General features: G+C 41.7%; 1 protein-coding gene and 1 pseudogene across 2 annotated transcripts in view; one reads left to right on the forward strand and one right to left on the reverse strand.

Moving 5' to 3' along the window:
* NNT (nicotinamide nucleotide transhydrogenase) overlaps positions 1-8,435 on the reverse strand; it is a 97,059-nt gene extending 88,624 nt beyond the window's left edge. Inside the window, exons 1-2 of one of the 2 annotated variants that reach the window (XM_002745003.6) lie at positions 8,272-8,435; positions 2,284-2,487 (exon numbers count right to left, since the gene is read on the reverse strand). In XM_002745003.6, coding sequence (XP_002745049.1) covers positions 2,284-2,434 — 151 coding nt within the window. In that variant the 5' untranslated portion in view covers positions 2,435-2,487; positions 8,272-8,435. Of the gene's footprint in view, positions 1-2,283; positions 2,488-7,863; positions 7,957-8,271 lie in introns of those variants that run through there. The other variant, XM_002745002.6, reaches the window with a different exon arrangement.
* A 3,190-nt stretch (positions 8,436-11,625) lies between these two features.
* The window catches only part of LOC100399388 (S-adenosylmethionine decarboxylase proenzyme pseudogene), a 33,984-nt pseudogene continuing 23,285 nt past the window's right edge, over positions 11,626-22,324 (forward strand).

Consider the following 22,324-nt stretch of genomic DNA (forward strand, 5'->3'; position numbering starts at 1 on the left):
ATGTCAAAAGGATTTAGAAGCCAATGTGAAAAGGCTTCCACTGACCAAATATGAGATAACTTGAGCACATACAAGGGACAGAGAAACTGGCTAAACAATACCAAGAGGATTCAATCAGCCAAACCTAGAATGTTATAAATTCTACAGAGCAGCAATGACATTATTCAGTATATTAAAAGGAAAAAGGAAGAGGGGAACTTATAGATAAAAAGAGACAAAAGAGATATAGCAAATATATTATGTGGCCCCTGTTCGGATCACTCTTGGACCAATCCAACTGTAAAGAAAAAGAGGACAGACAGACAGGCAGAAGGAAGGAAGTCAGAAAAGCAGGAAGGCAGGCAGGCAGGAAGGAAGGAAGGCAGGAAGGCAGGTAGGAAGGCAGGCAGGCAGGCAGGCAGGCAGGAAGGAAGGAAGGAAGAATGGAAGGCAGGAAGGATGGAAGGCAGGAAGGAAGGAAGGCAGGAAGACAGGCAGGAAGGCAGGAAGACAGGCAGGAAGGCAGGTAGGAAGGCAGGCAGGAAGGCAGAAAGGCAGGCAGGAAGGCAGGCAGGAAGGCAGGAATGCAGGTAGGAAGGCAGGCAGGAAGGCAGGTAGGAAGGCAGGCAGGAAGGCAGGAAGGCAGGCAGGAAGGCAGGAAGCCAGGAAGGAAGGAAGGCAGGAAAGTAGGCAGGGAAGGAGGAAAAGAAGGACAGAGGGATGAAGGAAGGGAAAAACAGTTGAAAAAATATGAATACTGACTGTAACTGGAATTACTACACTTTTCAATATGATAATGAACTTATGGTTACATTAAGGAAAAAATAGACTGCTTATCTTTCAGAGATAAAAAATAATTAGGAAATATTCAGTGAGATCTTGATGTCCATGGATTTACTCTCAAGGACAATTTTCATGTCTTCAATGCAGTTATTTACCTTTATTTTATACACAATTTTAATACACAGGATAATTTGGCTTTCCAGAGCAGTTTAAAAGAAAGCACCTGAAGATAAAGTTGGAAGCTCGTAGGGACAGGTTCCCTGCCAATTGTGACTTGTCATCTGAGAACAAGAAAAGAGGCTATAAAATCTATTCAAAGCAGACATAAGATCTCACAACACCTAGCAGTTTAGGGGTCCTTAATGAATAGACAAATAGTCCTACAAACTTAAAAAAACAAAAGAGGCATTATTCTGTGTCATAAAGGTTGCCCCTCAAATATCCATCCTGTTCCTCCACCTTAGTAAGACAATGTCATTTTAGCTGGGTATGTTGCCATCTAGAATAAAAGACAAAATGTCTGAGTGTCCCTCACAGCTATAAACAGCTACATATCTGAGCTCTGCACAGTGAGGTGAAGTGATAGAAGTACTGGGATGGTCTCTGGGCAAGACTAATGAAAGAGAGTTGACTTGGTTTAGAAGGGCTCCATTTAGCCTCTCCTCTTCCTGGCCGGTACCCCAGAACAGAAGCAAGTAGACATCCTTATCAGGGAAGGCCTTGTAGGCCACTGGACGGCTTCAGATCTTTCTCTGTAAGAACTAGGAAACAAGTGGCAAATTTTGAGTTGAGGAGTGACATGATTGTACATTTTAAAAAGATTATTCTCACTGTTTGTTCAGAACAGACTATAGGAGGCAGAGATAAAAAGCACAGGGACCATTTAGAAGGCTGGTACATCAATCCAGGTGACAGATGATGATGGCTTGGACCAAGATGATAAATGTAGCAATGGCAAGAAGAGGACAGATTATAGATATAAGGAGAGCTGACCTATACCTACTAGGAGGTTTGAAGGACTGCAGGGTTTCTCACCTGAGCAACTGCAATCAAATTGCCACTTACTAAATTGTAGACCAATTAATATAGTTAATTCCTAATTCCTGAGCATAGATGAGGTGTATATGGTACAATTCTCCAATACTAACAGGGACTTAGAAAGGACTTCTAGGAAAAATGGTTACTATGAGCAATAGGCTCCAGGGACAACTCAAATGGTTTATCTTTTTTGTTTGTTTTTTTCTATTACCTTGTCTTCTGTTAGCACTGTGAATCAGGAACCTTTATAGTACATAGAAAATATGACAGCACTTACTACTTACTTTGTTTTTATTTATGATGATCACTCACAAGCATCAGACCACAAAACTGTTCCTCCTATTATAATGATCACTCACAAGCATCAGACCACAAAACTGTTCCTCACAAAACTGATAATAGGCTTTTCCTTTTATCTATTATCAGACCTATTAGTTCCTATGACTTAAGGTTTCATTTACAATCACTGAAGTGAGACCTTACCTTGTTTTATAGGGGCTTTACACCACAGGGCTTGGTGAGTATGAAATGTCCGTAAAAAATTCTTCTTCCCACGTAGACCCTTACAGGACCCCAAATTGCTAAGTAAAGGACACGAGCAGCCAGTCATCACTGTTTTCAGTAGGTTTGCCATGTTGATATGTGTTCCCAATTTTCAGACTCTCCAATTTCCTTGAAGGCAAATCACTAAGAAAAAAGAAAATAGGATGTTTACATGCCAAGAAAAAAAAACTCTTTGTCTTTTAAACATGAAAAACATTAAAAAACACTAATCTAAAGAGCTGGAAATATAAGTTATATATAAACGTCTGCAAATAATTTATCTGCCAAGTTCTTTACTTATAGAAAATGCTCAAAATTCACTTGCTCAAAATTCACTTCCAGTTCAGGCATTTAAAACTTCTAATCCATTTTCCCACTAAAATTGGAGTCTAAACTCACTATTCAATTCCAAGGCTAGGTCATATAATCTATTTGATCCTTAATGTAGCTGGAAAGGTTAAATACACACACACATATTGCTACAGAATCAATTCATATCTGAAATGAAAGTTATCTTCTAAGTCAGCATGTCCAGCAAAAAGTGAATTTTGAATTTTTCTTAAATTACCTAAAATACTGTACAGTACAATGGTGACTTACATTTAGCCACCAGGTCATACCAAACACACTGACATCCTATTCACTGCAGCAGGATGCTTATTCACTGAGACCTCTGAACTGAAGCTGACTGAGTGAATGAACACAAGATTCATGTTTGCCAAGAGCACCCCTCAAGAAAATTAAACATGCATGATATGTGACTCTAAAAAAAAAAAGAAAGAAAAATGCCATAGTATCTTTATCACATAGGCTTGTGCTTGCAGAAGTGGCCATAACTATGAACTCTTTTGTCAGTGGTCTTCACAGATGGCCACTTTTTGCCAATTCTAACCAGGCTGGGTAAAGTGTGTGGGCTTTGCTGTTACTAAGGCTTCAGTAACTACTTCCGCCACATTCCTCGACAGATCCCCAGCAATGCATGAAAGGCACTCCCACTGTACCCACAATTCCCAATGGTCCTCCATACCTTTCTCTTCTTTCTTTCAAAAATGGAAAGAAGCTGAGGACTTAGAATTTTATCAGCCAAACTCAGCTAACACTGCTAACTATGCCTGTAAGTTCTAATGCATCATGTGGACCCTCACAGGACTGAGCACCTGATCCTAGTGGGCTCTGTAAGTGATTTTCCAGACTCCAGAAGGGGAAGGACTTAGCTCATTTTTAATTTTAGAACTGCTGCCACTGGCCAGGAGTGGTGGCTCATGCCTGTAATCTTAGCACTTTGGGAGACCAAGGCAGGTGGTTTGCCTGAGCTCAGGAGTTCAAAGAGCAGCCTGGGCAACATGGTGAAACTCCACCTCTACTAAAAATACAAAAAATTAGCCAGGCATGGTGGTGTGTACCTGTAGTCCCAGCTACTCAGGAGGCTGAGGCATGAGAATCGCTTGAACTCGGGAGGCAAAGTTTGCAGTGAGCCGAGATCATGCCACCGTACTCCAGCCTGCCAACCTGAGCAACGGAGCAAGACTCTGTCTTTAAAAAAAAAAAAAAAAAACCTGCTGGCACAACTCCCTGAAGAAATGTCTTCAAAATACCAGACAGCAACACTGGTAATGGAAATTTTTAATCCAGGGAATGTTTATTTGTAATATGTCCCTTAATTCGACAAATATATACCAACAGCAGAGTTTGGCCATTAAGACAAATCAAATTGGAATTTTGTTGGAGATAAGAAGTCAATAAATAATAACACTACAAAGTAGAATAACACAAGTTCAAAGTCCTTTGAGAGATCAAAGAATGAGACTGTGTCTTCTTCAAGAGCTCAGAAAAGGAAGGGAAAGCCGTTTGAGATGAAGAGAATAAAATCAAAAATAGCTAAGGAAGAAAGAATGCCAGATGTGTTTTGGCATGCAATTAAAAATGTGTATGAATAATTCTTTGCATTTGGACGAACAGCTTTACATGTTCAAAGTGTTTCCACATATCATGTCCTTTCATTTCAGTTCCAAAGTATTCTCATGTCCCATAAGTACCCTACTCATTCATTTATGGGTCACATCTAGGGTTATCATGACTTGAGAATAAAGAGAAAATTACTTCAAAATTCAGCTACACATTCAAAACCTCTACTGAATCTATGCCAAGACCTAAGGGAGAAGCAAAGACGTTTAAAAGATTATTCTTGTCTTGGGGAAGATTTTTTCCCCCTACCATTACTGAATAACCTACTTCTATGCAAACCTCTTCATGTACCCAAGTTTCTCTACTTGGATCATCCCAACTCCCCAACAACCACCATTTTTATATGGCTGACAAACATTTCCCAGACCTCATCAGTAAAAGAATGAAATCAGCTTTAACAGAGCCCTGTATTGTCCAAATCTGCCACTCGCTCACTGTTTAACTTGAACCTTTCCGCACCTCAGTTAGCTCAACTATAAAAAGAGCACAGGTTTCTAAGGCCATTTTAGGCTCTAGAAATTTTACGATTAGATGAAATTTTGTAATGCTTTAAAGCTGAAGTCCCATTTTGTGGCCTGAAATCTGGAAAATTTGTCCCAACTACTTGGAAAATGGTAATTTGAGTTCAGCTGATCCCTGGCAGGGGCATCAGACATCAGTACGGCCAAAGCCTTCATAGCCAATTTCTGTGAAAAATTCCACTTGATTCAACTATGAACATACAGGGCGGAGATCAGGAGGTCCTTTGTTAGCAAGAGCAGTACATATCACTAAGTCTAAACCGAATACAAATGGCCCTGAAAGACAGAGAATTCTTATGCCATCTTATCATTGGCCTGTACAAGTTTATACCAAAGATAGTACTCGGTCTTAATCATCACATTTTCCTCCATCTTTACTGTAAAGCTCTCATTTATCCATGTGCTCCTGTGGCTTTGAAGCAATAAGAAAAAAACTTTACGACTCAAAATCTGGGAAGAAAAAAAAAACCCACAACTTTTTTAGCATGGCATTCATATGGCTGTTTAATGTAACTTATGTGGGTTATTTCCCCTGATAGATATTAAAATCCTTGAGGGCAAGTGCCCAACCTAAAGAGGGAGGGTAGCACAGAGGTTTAAGAGAGTCAGCTCTGGATCTGTGGATTGAAAGTCCCCACTCTACAACTTACTGGCTGTGTGACCTTGGGAAGTCACTTAACTTCTCTGTACTTTTTTTTTTTTTTTTTGAGACGGAGTTTCGCTCTTGCTACCCAGGCTGGAGTGCAATGGCGCGACCTCGGCTCACTGCAACCTCTGCCTCCTGGGTTCAAGCAATTCTCCTGCCTCAGCCTCCTGAGTAGCTGGGATTACAGGCACAGGCCACCGTGCCCAGCTAATTTTTTTTGCATTTTTAGTAGAGACGGGGTTTCACCATGTTGACCAGGATGGTCTCGATCTTTTGACCTCGTGATCCACCCGCCTCGGCCTCCCAAAGTGCTGGGATTACAGGCTTGAGCCACCGCGCCCGGCCAACTTCTCTGTACTTTATTTCCTCATCTTTAAAATGGGGAATAACAGCACCCAGCCAGGGTGGTGGCCCCATACCTATAATGCCATCTCTTTGGGAGCTAGGTGGGAGGATCCCTTGAGGCCAAGAGTTCAAAACTAGTGTGGGCAACACAGTGAGACTCTCATTGCTAAAAAATAAAATAAATAAAATAAAAAACTTGTTTTTTTAATGAGCAGGGCATGGTGGTGCAAGTCTGAAGTCCCAGCTACTTGGGAGGCTGAGGTGGGAGCATCGCTTGAGCCCAGGAGTTCCAGGCTGCAGTTACCCATGATTGTGCCATTCTACTCCAGCTTGGACAAAAGAGTGAGACTCGAAAAAATAAAATAACGACACCTACCTCACAGGGTTGTTGCCAGGATTGAGAACACAATATCTTTATGAGCTGTTATATTCATGGTATTACCTCTCACCCGGTGTTTTGCACAACACAGAGGAAGTCAGTATTTTTAAGTGAATGAATGAATAGGGCTAGGTGACCTTAGCCTAAGTACCTATTGAGCAATTCTTCAAAGAGTTTCAGAAATTTTCCTTTGAAAAAGAAATGTTGGCCAGGCGTGGTGACTCAGGCCTGTAATCCCAGCACTTTGGGAAGCCGAGGCGGGTGATCACCAGAAATCAGAAGTTGGAGACTAGGCTGGCCAACATGGTGAAACCCCCTCTCTACTAAAAATACGAAAAACCAGGCATGGTGTCACATGCCTGTAATCCCAGCTACTTGGGAGGCTGAGGCAGGAGAATTGCTTGAACCCGGGAGGCGGAGATTGCAGTGAGCCGAGATCGTGACTGCACTCCAGCATGGGCAAAACAGCAAGACTGTCTCAAAAAATGAAAAGGAAATGTGTGTGCAGCCTTGTGGAAAACTGATTCTATCAGCAAAGATAAGCGGCCTGAGCGTGCCTGCTGGAAAGAAGGCGACCCTAAACCGTTAATAAAACGTCAAGGTTTGCAAATAAAAGGGGCGCAGTGAACAAGAGGGGTATACTTGAAAGAATAAGAGTAGGTAGGCTCTTAAGCCCCACCCGCTGCTCCGAATAAGTCTGTCCTACAAGACTCTTGACAAACAGACCACCTAAGGACTGGCCAGCACCGCAGGGTGAATAAAGGACACCGGCAACCATAAGCAAGTCACGCTTTTAAAAGCGAGACATACCAGCAAGGACAAAATACCCGACTGGGCCAGCTTCGGCTGGCAGGCACCCTGACCTCTCCCACAGCCACAGGTGCCATGGCTACTGCCAGCAGTGCCGCCCCATGCTCAGCAACTGCCACCCTCTGGCATCTGCGCGGGACCGCTATTTATAACCTCCCTCAGAAGCCGATTGGCCGAGGCTGCAAATAGTCATTCCGGCTGTTGAGTTTGAACTAGCTCTGCCCAGGTCGCCCCCTCGGCTGTCTCTTCCTCCTCACCAGCCTGGGTTCCAGAAGCTTGCACCCACATCGCCAGACCGCCCCGATGCACACTCACAACTTGTGCTCGAAATCTCCTTTGTCCCCAGCCGGGCACCCTCTCTGAACTTCCTTAAAGGTCAAGCATACCTCAGGGGCGTCCAGCTGCCACCTCTCTGGCTGAATTGCCCTTTGAAAGTCCTCTATGACCTCCCTCTCCACCACCCCCAATCTTGCAGGCCGAAAAGACCCCGTACGACTCTCGCTGACCCCCAAAGCTGCAAATAGCTGCACCTGCACAGCTGCCGCCTCGTTCCCTGCCCACAGCCGGGACCCAGTTCCCGAATCCACCCGCCCACTCCCTTCTACGTCGCCCCAGCAGGAGACGAGAAAGGGGGCCCAAGAAGCACGGTTCTTCTTCCACACCCAAGCCTGCGGCCTTCGGACAGCCCCGTACACCCCGCCCCCGGGGCCCCGTCGACCCCGTCCCCCTTTGCTCTTTAACAGGTCTCTCTCTCCGCTAGGGCCGTGGGCATCAGGGGAGGCCGAAGCCCCTTTCCCAGCTGCGCCCTAGGCGTGCGCCCGGCTAACTGCAACCGCCAGTGCCGCCGCGCTCACCTGGGCCAGGAGGCTGGCAGCCTTGGGCTGTGCCCTGGGGGCCGCGAGGGGACGCCGCGCAGGCAGACCAGGGCTTGGGCCCCGCGGCACTGCGCTTCCAACCCGGAAGAACAGCCCCAACTCCGCGGCGGCGAGCAGCCACGTGACGGGAGCTCTGCCCCCCTCTTCGCGGCTCGCGCCCCTTCCCCGCCCCAGCTTTCTTCCCTCCAGGTCCCCTCCATCCGATCGCCGCGCGCTCTCCGGACCAGAAGGTGACCTCACGAAACGCCCTCTTTGAGCTCAAAGGCTGGTTACCCCAAGAGGCCCTTCTGCCCTCAGGGGCAGCCAAAACCTCTTTGTCTCTTCCTCTGCCCGCGGGCCCCCGCCCCTCTTCCGCGCTTTCCCTCCGCTCGTCCTTGTCAATCAAACCTGGTGCCAAATGCTGCCGCTAAAGTTTTCAGGGACACATTTGCTTCTCGTGAAGAACCAGTTACAAAGCGTGATTTCCTCTCTGGGGTTCCGTCAGAACAAAGAAACAGATAATATAACTCCACTCTGGGTACTGCCTTTCCTCTAGCTCTCTAGGAAAAATCAGAACTTCTGTAACAGAAAAGAACCCAAGGGAAATGGGCAGACAGAGAAGGATTGGAGAAGGGCGGGAATGGGGGCGTTGACTTTCCATTCTGACAGGAGAGGTGGAGTTAAATTCCTCAGAGACGACGTCCAGGCCTGAAAACCAATACACATCTGCGTGCTTGTTTCTAACATCAGAGCCAGCCTAGAAGAAGCTGGCTCGTGCTACTGCTAGTACGAATTTCCCCAGGCTGGAAAGCACCCTCGGTGGACGTTGTGAGCTCTCCTGACCAGGCCTCGGCTGTTTTCCTAAAACTGTTAACGGACTCCGAACCCTAAAGACATAGCCGTTCTTTTCACGCGGTTCTGTTACTTATTCTGCAGGTGTATTCTGACTAAAAGTGAGAGTGGGAGGAATAAAAAATACAGTGTAAAATGGTTCACTTGCCCAACACTTAATCATCATGAAGTGACAGTAACTTCATTTCTTTCTATGAGTTGAAATTTTGATGCAAGTAAAAGAATTGTGAATCTAAAAGTCATAAGGCAAGACAGGTATTCCATATGTTTAAAAAGAAATGAACCGCAGAGAATCCCTTACTTTGAGAACTTGTGTTGTGATTAACCTACATAGAAGGTCATTCAACTAATGGATTCCCACCGCAGTCCAAACTCACAGACAGGAAAGGCCACAGTCCCATGTTTTAAAATAATAAGCCATGGTATAGTTTCCAGATACTGAAGGTACAATGAAATTGTAGTAGTAATGGATAAGGATTTTAAACTAAGTTATTGATTTAAAACACTTTTGGTAGGGGTCAGGAGTTGCTGCCTTCTCTTTCAAGGATTAAGAATTTGTGGTCCCAGCTGGAGGCAATTTAGTTCTGAGAGACATTTGGCAATGTCTAGAGACATTTTGGTTGTCACAACTGGAATGTATCTAATGGGTAGGGGCCAGGGATATTACTGAACATTTTACACTGCACAAGACAGCCCCTCGTGACAAAGCATTATCCAGCCCCAAATGTCAACAGTGCTGAGGCTGAGAAATCCTGGATTAATGCTCAGTACATTATTTAATTTGACTTGCTTATAAGTTTAAATCACATGAAAACAAATTCAAAGATAACATACTGTTTTTCACTTTTGAAAATAGTGAATGGAAAGCATATAATAAGTTTAATAACAAGCATATGATTATTTTATTCTGCTTACTTGTACAACATAATTTGGGTGTCATTCCTTCAGGTGAAAACATTTGTCATTTGGAATGCTCTGTTTCAGTCCTTAAGCTTCTACATATAATTACAGCATATCATTCATAAAGGGAGTCTCCAAAGAAAATAGGATTAAGTTCCAAATTTTGCTTTTAAATTAGTTGCTTCTAAGTCTTAGACACTATCTTGAATAAAATTTTTGTAGAGATTTGATATTACCTATTAAGTTGTAAGTGACTTTCCCATTCTGCTATCTACTCCTTCCTCTTTATCTTGACCTGCAAACTCACAGGATAGTTAGTACCTCTCACATATGTGTAAGCTTTCATTACAGATTGTTCTATTACTGAATAATTTTTAAAATATTTAAAAATTAGGATAAACACCAAAATTTAAACAAAGTTCAGGTGTGTTTTTAGTCACAAATGCTTAAAAGTCGTTTTTAATAATTAGAGACCTGGCCAGGCGCAGTGGCTTACGCCTGTAATCCCAGCACTTTGGGAGGCCAAGGCGGGCACATTATGAGGTCAAGAGATCGAGACCATCCTAGCCAACATGGTGAAAACCCATCTCTACTAAAAAATCCAAAATAAAATTAGCTGGGCTTGGTGGAGTGTGCCTGTAGTTCCAGCTACTGAGGAGATACATCTGAAGTCACACAAACAAGAATTAGAGCTGAGACTTAAATGTAGGTCTTTTGGTTCTAAGTTCAGTGATTCCAGTGGGACAGCATATCCTCTGGGAGGGGATGATAAAATGACTTCCTTGTGGGAGTGAATGTACCAAGAGAAACAAGGAAAACAGAAACCCCTCTGGAGAGAAAGAGGGAGTACTCTGTGAACATCAAGTCCCTCTCATTTTTCCCTGCCCATTCATATTCCTGGATTATCCTACTAATCCTTAATTTTATTTGAGATGAGACATTTTCACATTTCTGCCTTTCCAGACCATCCAAGGTTAAGTTCCCTTCCATAACACTCAAGTTTTAACATTATTATAGTGTTAATCACTCTGTATCTTAGTCTGTTTGGACTGCTATATCAAAATGCTTTAAACTAAGTCATCGATAAACAACAGAGATTTATTTTTCACAGTTATGGAGGCTGGGAAGTCCAAGACTAAGGTAGCAGCAGATATGTTGTCGCTGAGGGTCTGTGTCCTCAAGGACAGCTATAACCTCACGCAGGGAAAAAGCAAGGGATCTCTCTAGGTCTCTTTTTATAAGGGTACTAATCCCATTCCTGAGGACTCTGCCTTCATGACCCAATCGCTTCCCAATACCCAAGGCCCCCTAATACCATCATGTAGGAGGGTTATGATTTTAATATATTAATTTTGGGGGTACATAAACATTTGGTACATTGCATTCTGTACTATTTCCTATTTGTATAATTCCTGCACTGAAGTGCAAGCTGCTTGAGGATGAATATTTTGTCTTGTTCATTGGAACGTCATCAACACCTAAGAGAGCGTCTGGCTTTATTAGGCAGTCAACAAATACTTGTTAAAAGGAAGAAAGCAATGTGACTATCCTGTAGGAGTTGAAATAGAGTAGCTGGGATTACATACACACACCATCACGCCCAGATAACTTTTGTATTTTTAGTACAGATGGGGTTACACCATGTTGGCCAGCATGGTCTTGATCTCCTGACCTTGTGATACATCCACCCTGGCCTCCCAAAGTGCTGGGATTACAGGCATGAGCCACAATGCCTGGCTATTTTATTAGTCTTTCTTAAAAAAGTTAATATAAAATTACAGCAAAAGAAAGGAACCTGAACTTTAGTAACACAGCTGGAACAATCCATAGCAGCCGTAGCCACAGTGGCAAGAGAAGAGGTTTAATTTAGTTGATTTTCTGTGGTTGTTGGTTGTTCACTAGTCTCATGGTGATGGAAGCTGTGCAGTTTTTTTAAACGATCGAGAAGCCGCTAGAGGGTTGGTTCTCCTGCAGGAGCCCGGATGCAAATCAAGGATCAGGGGATCTTCTAACTATCCCAAGATCTGAGTGGGATATACTTTCAAATGATGTGCAATGTTCAATCATAAGTGTGACAAAAACGGACAAGCAAGAAGCTTATGTACTCAGTGAGAGTAGCATGTTTGTCTCCAAGAAACATTTCATTTTGAAGACATGTGGTAGCACCCTCTTACTGGAAGCACTGGTTCCCCAGTTTAAGCTTGCTAGGGATTACAGTGGGTTTGACTCAATTTAAAGCTTCTTTTATTGTTGTAAGAATTTCATGAAGCCTTCTCCCCTGAAAGGGTACCCACACCGGAATTTCCAGGAAGAAAAAGAGTTTCTTAATCCAATTTTCCCAAATAGAGCAGCATATTGTATAGGATGTCTGAATTCTGACTGTTGGTACTTAATGTACTCTGGATTTCCCAGAGTCAGCCAAATCAAACCCTGGAAATTCTGATGAGTGAGCTTGACCCAGCAGTTATGGACCAGTTCTACATGAAAGATGGCGTTACTGCAAAGGATGTCACTCATGAGAGTGGAATTCATTACCTGATACCAGGTTCTGTCATTGATGCCACAATGTTCAATCCTTATGGGTATTCGATGAATGGAACGAAATCAGATGGAACTTATTGCACTATTCACATCACTTCAGAACTAGAATTTTCTTATGTTAGCTTTGAAACAAACTTAAGTCAACTCCTATGATGACCTGATCGGGAAAGTTGTGGAAGTCTTCAAGCCAGGAAAATTTGTGACCACTTTGTTTGTTAATCAAAGTTCTAAATGTCACACACTGTTTTCTTCACCCCAGAAGACTAAAGGTATTAAGCATCTTGATTGACAGAGTGCTATGTTCAATGATTACAATTTTGTTTTTACCAGCTTTGCTAAGAAGCAGCAACAACAGCAGAGTTCATTAAGAAAAATGAAGAGGCCAGGTGTGCTGGCTCATGCCTGTAATCCCAGCACTTTGAGAGGCAGAGGCAGGCAGATCAGCTGAGGTCAGGAGTTCGAGACCAGCCTGGCCAACATGGCAAAATCCCATCTCTACTAAAAATACAAAACAATTACCCAGATGTGGTGGTAAGCACCTATAATCCCAGCTGCTCAGGAGGCTGCGGCAAGACAATTGCATGAACCTGAGAGTCAGAGGTTGCAGTGAGCCAAGACTGTGCTACTGCACTCCAGCCTGGGCAACAGAGTGGGACCCTGTCTCAAAAAAAAAAAAGAAAGAAAGAAAGAATGAATGAATGAATGAAGAAAAAAATGCAAAAAGAGAACACACATAGGTGGTGGATGCTTTCTAGATGTCAATGCCATGGGCAATGCTTTCCATACCACCACTGTGTAGTTGCAGAAAGCCTTAGATTTTATGATAGTTTAATCATTTTTATATGCATTATTATATCATGGAATTAGATATCTTGCATGAATGCTATCTTCTGTGTTTAGGTATTCTCTGCCACTCTTGCTGTGAAATTGAAATGCATGTAGAAAAAACCTTTTACCATATGAAACTTTATAACACTTGTGAAAGCAACTCAGCTTGGCTTATGCACATTGTAATATTTCTCCAAGTATCAACCAAAATTCCCCAAGGACAAGGCTTTCATCCTCATTAGGTGTTGGCCTCAGCCTAACCATCTGGGTCTGTTCTATTAAATGGCTGCCAGAATTTTACATCCACTTGCCTCCACTTTCTAGAACATATTCTTTACTAATGTTATTCAAACCAATTTCTACTTCATATAGATGTTTTTAGAAACAGCAATTAAAGTTTTTCTTCCATTAAAAAAAAATGGATCTCTTTCTCTTTAAGCCATTACTTTGAATTTGATCCAATTGTTGTTGGCACCCTAGCAACAAGTCCTTTGAGATGTCTGCCATTGTCCCCACATTTAACAATGATCTCCAGTAACAGAACTTCTAAATCTACCAAGAGCCTAGTTATTTTTCTTTCAAATGCCTACCTCCCTTTTCTCTCCAGAAAGGTCAGTAGGGCAATCACCACCAATTCCTGCAAAGAAGGCATAAGTACAGTCAGCATGGCATGACAAAAGTGAATTATGAGATACCAGTGGACAATGGAGTGAAAACTGCATCCACTAGCAAGTGGAATGCAACAAAAGAGATATTTTAATAAGAAAGTATTGAAGGAGAGATGAAAATAAGATGACAGGATTCTTATAGTCTGAATTCCACAAAAAGGGAAGAAAGCATTTTGGTTTGGGGAAAAAGTGAGATGACAAAGACAACAACAAAAAATGATAATAGAAACCAAGATCCCCCAAGGATGGGACTCTAACCAGCAATCCTAGAGAAGATACATAGATCCCTCTGGAGTGGGACTCTAATCCATGATCTTAGAGAGTCAAAACCAGTAATGCTGAAAAACCTGGAGCATCCTGGCATCAGCCAATGAGAATCCCCCAGACTAAATGCCACACATCCCAGAACATCCCAGAGGCAGACAACAATGAACCCCAAAGGCCCAAGACCAAACTCCTCAAAAGTGGGATTCTCACCCACCATCCTATGGGGACAATTCCAACACAACTGGGGACACAGAACAACATGACTCCAACATCCCAAAGTCAGCACAATGGGGGAATCACTCATAATAATAAAAGAAAAAATGCAAAACAAACAAGGAAAGTGTTCTACCTCATTAGAATAAACAATTGCCTAAATAGCAGGGAGAGCAAAGGAGACACTCAGCTACATGTGGAGGGCAAATGGTGCCAACTGATGTTAGTGTGGGGTCCAGATTAAGGTCTCCCACAGGTCCTTTCAGCTTGTTAATCCCTTCATAGGCTCCAGGAAAGATGATGCAGGTGAATCCCAAAACTGGGGCTCAGCCCAGGAGGGTTCTTGGCTTTATGCAGAAAGGAAATCAAGGTGAGCTGACAGAGTAAAGTGAAGGCAAATCAAGTTTATTAAGAGCAACAGAGTATAGGAAAATGGCTGCTCCATAGGTAGAGCTATGGGCTATTTCATAGGCAGATCTATGGGCTATTTCATAGGCAGAGTAACACTCATGGATTGCTGACTAACTATATTTAGCATATAATTAAGGAGTAGCTACTCCTTAATTATATGCTAAATAAGGGGCAGGTTATTCATAAATTTTCTAGAAAAGGTAAGGAGTTCTCAAAACCAAGGATTCCTCCTGTTTTAAACCATATGAGGTAAATTCTCGACACTGCCATGGCATTTGTAAACTGTTATAGCACCAGTGGGTATCTTTCAGCATGCTAATGTATTATAACTAGTGTATAACAAAGAGCAAGGGCGACTAGTGATCACTGTCATTGCCATCTTGGTTTTAGCTGATTTGGCCAATTTCTTTAATACCTCCTGTTTTGATCAGTAAGATTGTGACCAGTGTTTAGAAAACAAGTCCTGCCAAGCTACCTCAATATGAGATAATTAAGTAAGATAATCCACATAACGTGATTATTTGGAACACAGTAAGTGCTAAATATTAGCCATTATTATTGTTCTTATTTTCCTCCCAATATGCAAATTTAGATGGATAATAAAATTATAATCAGAATATTGCTGGGCACTAGATTCCCAGAAGTGGTTGTTTATTCATTAGTTTAATGGCCTTGGGCAGGATACACCCACTGCAGCATCTAGAGTGCTCAATCTCAGGAGAGGTTGTACTTTCATGAACTCTTCAGAATCCTACTATTATTTCACATCTCTGAAACTGTAGGGTCCCAGAAAAACAAGACTCAAATAGGAAGCCCTCAAAAGCAGCTCTCTTTCACCTTCTGTCCTCCTGCCTCTGGCCCCTCATTCTCCCAAGGCTAGCCATAGAAACTAGAATTTTCTTCCTCAAGGCAGGTCATAGAAACCAGAACCTCATTTCCCCAACACCAGCCATAAAACCTGACAGTATTATTCTAACTCTCCCCCAATGTTTTTGTGTAAAAATCAGTCATAAAACAATTTATTTGACCTACCTTGTCTGATCGTAGGTCTAAAGACCCTCATTCCAGAGAGCATCCTGCCCCGTACCCAGAATGAAGAAATCCATGCTCAGAGATGCCACGAAGAATCTAGACAGACAGGCCTTGCTGGGTTTTCCCACTCAGTCTTTAGCATTAGATCACACCTTTTTTGTCCAATCATATTCCTACACAATTGCCCATACTTTGTTGAACCTAATGTTAAAAATGGATAGTTTCCTCTACATGTTTGGGTCCACTTTCTAAAGGCTCCCGTGTCATGTACAACTCTAACAAAATAAATTTGTATGTATTTTCTCTTATTAATCTGCCTTTTGTCAGTGATTTTAAGCAAAACTTCAGAAGGCAAAAGGCAAGCTTTCCCATGGCCCCTAACCAACATTTGGTACTCTTAAGCTCTTCTTTAACCTTCTATTCTCCGCTGGCTTCTCTCATTTTAGTGCTACGCAAACAAAGAAAACAGATTTCTCTTCTTCAACCCAGCCATTAAATTTGATACTTTTCTCTTCTGTCTCACTTTTCCTAAGTAATCTCATTTCTTCCTGTGGCTTCAGCTATCAAATCTCTAACTCGAGCAACGTTGTTCTGAGTGCCAACACCATACATTTAACTCTCCTCTGAATAACCCTACTTGGATGCTCCAGGTGACAAATGAAATATCCAAAATGGAAAAAATAAAAGTCCCCTCATTTCCTGAGTCTGCTCCCTTCTGGTATTCCTAATCTTAAAGGCTGAGGCACCAAAGCCAGAATCCGGGAAGTCATCCTGATCTCTGGCCTCTCTTTAATGCCTCACACACAATCTGTGAACTTCTTCCTAAGCATCTCTTCAGTGTGAACTTTCTCTCCAACCCCACTACCACTAGCTTAGTAGCTACCAATTTTCACCAGAATTTCTACAATAACCACTGAACTTGTCTTCCTGCTTCATTTCTCATATGCCTGAAACCTACTAATCTCACACCCCTGCATATCCTCAGCACCTGGAAGAGCGTCTGGCACAAAGTGGACGCAAAATCAATATTTGCTAAATGAACAAGTGAATGAATGAATTCCTTTTGTAGAGGCCAAGGAAAAACTTCCCCTTTGCCCTCTGAAGGCTTGATGAAAAGGCAACTGACAAAGGCAGATTAAATGAAGAAATGATATGAGAAATAATCACTCTGTGGTTCTCCTTTGTGTGTATGTTAATAAATTTATGTGCCATTTCTCCTATTAAGCTACCTTTTATCAGCTGATTTTTCAGTGAACCTTCAGAGGGCAAAGGGGAAGTTTTTGGCTGGCTCCTACAGTTTTGGTATACCAAACCTGCTCTGCTCTTCTAGAAGCCACAGTGAAGGGAACCCAGGACCTGACTAGCTGTCGAAAGAATAAGAATTTCTTATCAGCCAAGCTTCTAGTCTCTCTATGGAATCTGGTCAAGCTGACGTTTAAAATCCCTATTTGCCTCTTTTTGCTCTGCTAAATCTTGATTAATGGAAAAACAGGATTTGAGTGAGTAGTCTTGGGTATAGTGACTCCGGTGTACTTTTTGGTTTAAGTATTCATATTATGTGATCCTTTTTGTCCCAGAAATCAACTTTTTCTTTCTTTGTCTTTCTGTGTTATGTCATAAAGAAGGAAACCATTCATGAGGTAGAGCACAGGCCTAAAGCTTTTATACACCCATTGTTCCAGCCAGCCTTGCACACTTGGTCAGTATTGGGGTTCTGATCAGAATAACATATAAACTTCATTGTGGGCCCCCAAAATAAACACCATATGAGATTCCCCTTTCATCTTGTTTTATATCCTTGAAAGTGTGGCTGGTGATGAAGTGGGAGCACTCTCTCTTGGTCTCCACCATCTAAGAGGCATGATTTTCAGGTCATATAAGGTGACCCACCTGAAAATGGCTGGGACATGAGACATGTAAGAGTTTAAGCAGCACACATTTTGTTCTGAACATGTCAAGCTTTCAGGGAAGTATGTCTTAAAAAGTCCCATCACTGTGGGCTTTTGTCATCTCAACCCTGGTGGCCTAGTTCTAAATAATTGCCTTCTTCGTGTTTATAGACAGAACAAATTAAAGATACATAATAGTGTCATGACTAACCTTAGAAATTCTCTTGACAAAGTTAAAAAGCAAAAAAATCTGACATAAAACAAAGTGAAAATCATATATATGCTCAAACTGTCTGTAGGATTCACAATGAAGCTGCTCCATCTTTCAGTCCAGTAGTCAAAATTCTGTGCTTTCACTACTGTGGTCTGGGCTTGATTACCAGTCAGGGAACCAATACCTTTTGGTTTTAGTTTGATATTTGTGTGACTTTTGGCTTTTTGGGGTACCCATTTGTAGTTGATTCTTTTCCCTTTCATGGACAGCTTTTGATTTTCTGCCCCCTTCCATCTGTGGGGGCATATGAGGCTTTTAGGCCTTTGTGTGTGCACAAGTCAGCTGAGAAGTTGAGATACTAGAGAATATGGTTGGACAGATGTGGTTTGAATCCCGTTTGCAGCTACTGAAACTTTATTTTCTTTGAGCTGTCTTTGAGTGCACCTGTATCTTGCGAGGACTGCTTTGCACGTCTTTGGAGATAGCTCATGTGTCCTTGGTTAAGTTGTTGAGTCACTTGCAAAGTTACCTTTGTCAAAAAAACTTTAAAGTCAGGAATATCAGTTATTTTTCCCACCAAAAATCTGATAATAAAAGATCTGAAAATATAGTTTTAAAAAGCTCTATGATCAGAAGTCAGCTTAATTAAAAGCTAATATACGACATATATATGTTGAATATATACACTTATATGTATAAATATATAATACACATATATATTATATTTATATAATAGTTATATTAAATATATAGTTATATATATTTACCTAGGCAGTCTGCCATTACCAGGGCAATCCTCCTCTACTGAAGAATTCTGCCATTACCTAGGCAGTCCACCATTACTGAGGCAGACCGCTATTACCGAGCAGTTCTAACTGTACCTCTAAACAAAACCACAAGGAAGTTCACACAGCAGCTGGGCAGAGGTCACAGCAGCTCAGTAGAGCCTCCGCTGGTCACAGTTTTGTGACTAGACTACCTCCTTGCTGGGCAGGGCATCTCTGAAAACAGGCAGCATGTTAGGAACTTATAAATAAGCCCTACTTTCCCAGGACAGAGCACCTGGGAAAAAAACATTTATGAGTTCTGCTGCAGCAGACTTAAACGTACCTGCCCAGAAACTCTGAACAGAAGAACAGAGCTCCCGGCTCAGCACTTGAGCTCCTATAAGGGACAAACTGTCTCCTCAAGCAGCTCCCTGACTCCTGTATATCCAAAGAGATACATCATAAAGGAGAGCTCAGGTTGACATGTGGCAGGTACCCTTCTGGAATGAACATAACAGAAAAAACTGGTAACAACCCTTACTGTTCTACAGCCACTGCAGGTAATCCCCAGGCAAGCAGGGTCTGGAGTGGACCTCCAGCAATCCTACAGCAGAGGGGCATGACTGTTAGAGGAAAACTAAAAAAAAACAGAAATGTATAACTTCAACATCAACAAAAAGGACGTCCACTCAGAGGCCCCATCTGAAAGTCACCAACTACAAAGACCATAGGTAGAAAAGTCCACAAAGATGGGAAGAAACCAGCTCAAAAAGGATGAAACACCAAAAACCAGAACACCTCTCCTCCTAAGATCAGAGCAGAAATGAAGGAGATAGAGACACAAAAAACCCTTCAAGAAATTGTTTCTTTTGCTGTACAGAAGCTCTGAAGTTTACTTAGATACCACTTGTCTATTTTAGCTTTTGTTGCCAATGCTTTTGGTGTTTTACTCATGACGTCCTTGCCTATGCCTATGTCCTGAATGGTTTTGCCTAGGTTTTCTTCTAGGATGCTTATGATGTTAGGCCTTAGGTTTAAGTCTTTAATACATCTGGAGTTAATTTTAGTGTAAGGTGTCAGAAAGGGGTCCAGTTTCTGCTTTCTGCACATGGCTAGCCAGTTTTCCCAACACTATTTATTAAACAGGGAATCCTTTCCCCATTGCTTGTTTTTGTCAGGTTTGCTAGAGATCAAATGGTTGTAGGTGTGTGGCATTGCCTCTGCTGCCTCTGTTCTGTTCCATTGGTCTATATCTCTGTTTTGGTACCATTATTATGCTGTTTTCATTACTGTAGCCTTGTAGTATAGTTTGAAGTCAGGGAGCATGATGCCTCCAGCTTTGCTCTTTTTGCTTAGAATTGTCTTGGCTATGCAGGTTCTCTTTTGGTTCCATATGAAGTTTAAGATAGTTTTTTCCATGTCTGTGAAGAGGGTCATAGGTAGCTTAATGGAGATAGCATTGAATCTATAAATTACTTTGGGCAGTATGGCCATGTTCACAATACTGATTCTTCCTAACCATGAGCATGGAATGTTTTCCTATCTGTTTGTGTCCTCTCTTATTTCATTGAGCAGTGTTTGTAGTTCTCCTTGAAGGGGTCCTTTACATCCTCTGTTAGTTGTATTCCTAGGTATTTTATTCTCTTTGTAGCAATTGTGAATGGGAGTTTGTTCTTGATTTGGCTCTCTTTAAGTCTGTTATTGGTGTATAGGAACGCTTGTGATTTCCACACATTGATTTTGTATCCTGAGACTTTGCTAAAGTTGCTTATCAGTTTCAGGAAATTTTGGGCTGAGAAAATGGGGTCTTCTAAATATTCGATCATGTCATCTGCAAATAGAGACAATTTGACTTCCTCCTTTCCTAATTGAACCCCCTTTATTTCTTTTTCTTGCCTGATTGCTCTGGCTAGAACTTCCAATACTTGGAAGTCCTTGAGTAGGACTGGTGAGAGAGAGCATCCTTGTCTAGTGCCAGGATTCAAAGGGAATGCTTCCAGTTTTTGCCCATTCAGTATGATATTGGGTGTGGGTTTGTCATAAATAGCTTTTATTATTTTGAGATACGTTCCGTCAATACCTAGTTTATTGAGAGTTTTTAGCATAAAGGCTGTTGAATTTTATCAACGGTTTTCTCTGCATCTATTGATATAATCATGTGTTTTTTTTCTTTGGTTCTGTTTATGTGGTGGGTTACATTTATAGACTTATGTATGTTGAACCAGCCTTTCATCCCCATGATGAAGCCTAGTTGATTGTGATGGATAAGCTTTTTGATGTGCTATTGCAATTGGTTTGTATTTTATTGAAGATTTTTGCATCTATGTTCACCATGGATATTGGCCTGAAGTTTTTTGTTGTTGTTGTTGTGTCTCTGCCGAGTTTTGGTATCAGGATGATGTTGGTCTCATAAAATGATTTGGGAAGGATTCCCTTTTTTGGGATTTTTGGAATCATTTCAGAAGGAGTGGTACCAGCTCCTCTTTGTATGTCTGGTAGAATTAGGCTGTGAACCCATCTGGACCTGGGCTTTTTTTGATTGGTAGGCTATTAATTGCTGCCTCAACTTCAGTCCTTGTTATTAGTCTATTCAGGGTTTTGACTTCTTCCTGGTTTAGGCTTGGGAGGGTGAAAGTGTCCAGGAATTTATTCATTTCTTCCAGGTTTACTGGTTTGTGTGCATAGACTTGTTTGTAGTAATCTCTGATGGTAATTTGTTTATCTCTGGAATCAGTGGTGATATCCCCTTTGTCGTTTTTTATTGCATCTATTTGATTATTCTCTCTCTATTTTTTTATTAATCTGGCTAGTGGTCTCTTTTGTTGATCTTTTCAAAAACCAGCTCCTGGGTTTATTGATTTCTTGAAGGGTTTTTTTGTGTCTCTATCTCCTTCATTTCTGCTCTGATCTTAGTTGTTTCTTGTCTTCTGCTAGGTTTTGAGTTTTTTTATTTTGCTCCTTTAGCTCTTCCAATTTTGCTGTTAGGGTGTCAATTTTAGATCTTTCCTTGCTTCTCTGGTTAGCACTTACTGCTATCAATTGCCCTTTATACACTGCTTCAAATGTATCCGAGATTCTGGTACATTGTGTCTTCATTCTCCTTGGTTTCAAAGAACATCTTTATTTCTGCCTTCACTTCATTGTTTAGCCAGTCAACACTCAAGTGCCAGTTGTTCAGTTTCCATGAAGTTGTGCGGTTCTGAGTTAGTTTCTTAATCCTGAGTTCTAACTTGATTGCACTGCGGTCTGAGAGATTATTTGTTATGATTTCCATTCTTTTGCATTTGCTGAGGAGTGATTTACTTCCAATTATGTGGTCAATTTTAGAGTAGATGCAATGAGGTGCTGAGAAGAATGTATATTCTGTGGATTTGGGGTGGAGAGCTCTGTAGATGTCTATTAGGTTTGCTTGCTCCAGGTCCGAGTTCAAGTCCTGGATATCCTTGTTAATTTTCTTTCTGGTTGATCTGTCTAATATTTACAGTGGAGTGTTAAAATCTCCCACTATTATTGTGTGGGAGTCTAAGTCTCTTTGTAGGTCATTAAGAATTTGCTTTATGTATCTGGGTGCTCCTGTGTTGGGTGTGTATATATTTAGGATGATTAGTTCTTCTTGCTGTATTCACCCTTTTCCCATTATGTAATGTTCTTCTTTGTCTCTTTTGATCTGTGTTGGTTTAAAGTCCACTTTATGAGAGGCTAGGATTGCAACTCCTGCATTTTTTTGCTCTCCATTTGCTTGGTAAATCTTCCTCCATCCCTTTATTTTGAGCCTGTGTGTGTCCTTGCATGTGAGATAGGTTTCCTGAATACAGCACACTGATGTGTTTTGACTTTTTATCCAATTTGCCAGTTTGTGTCTTTTGACTGGGGCATTTA

This window comes from Callithrix jacchus, chromosome 2, assembly GCF_049354715.1.
Source record: "Callithrix jacchus isolate 240 chromosome 2, calJac240_pri, whole genome shotgun sequence".
Lineage (NCBI taxonomy): Eukaryota > Metazoa > Chordata > Mammalia > Primates > Cebidae > Callithrix > Callithrix jacchus.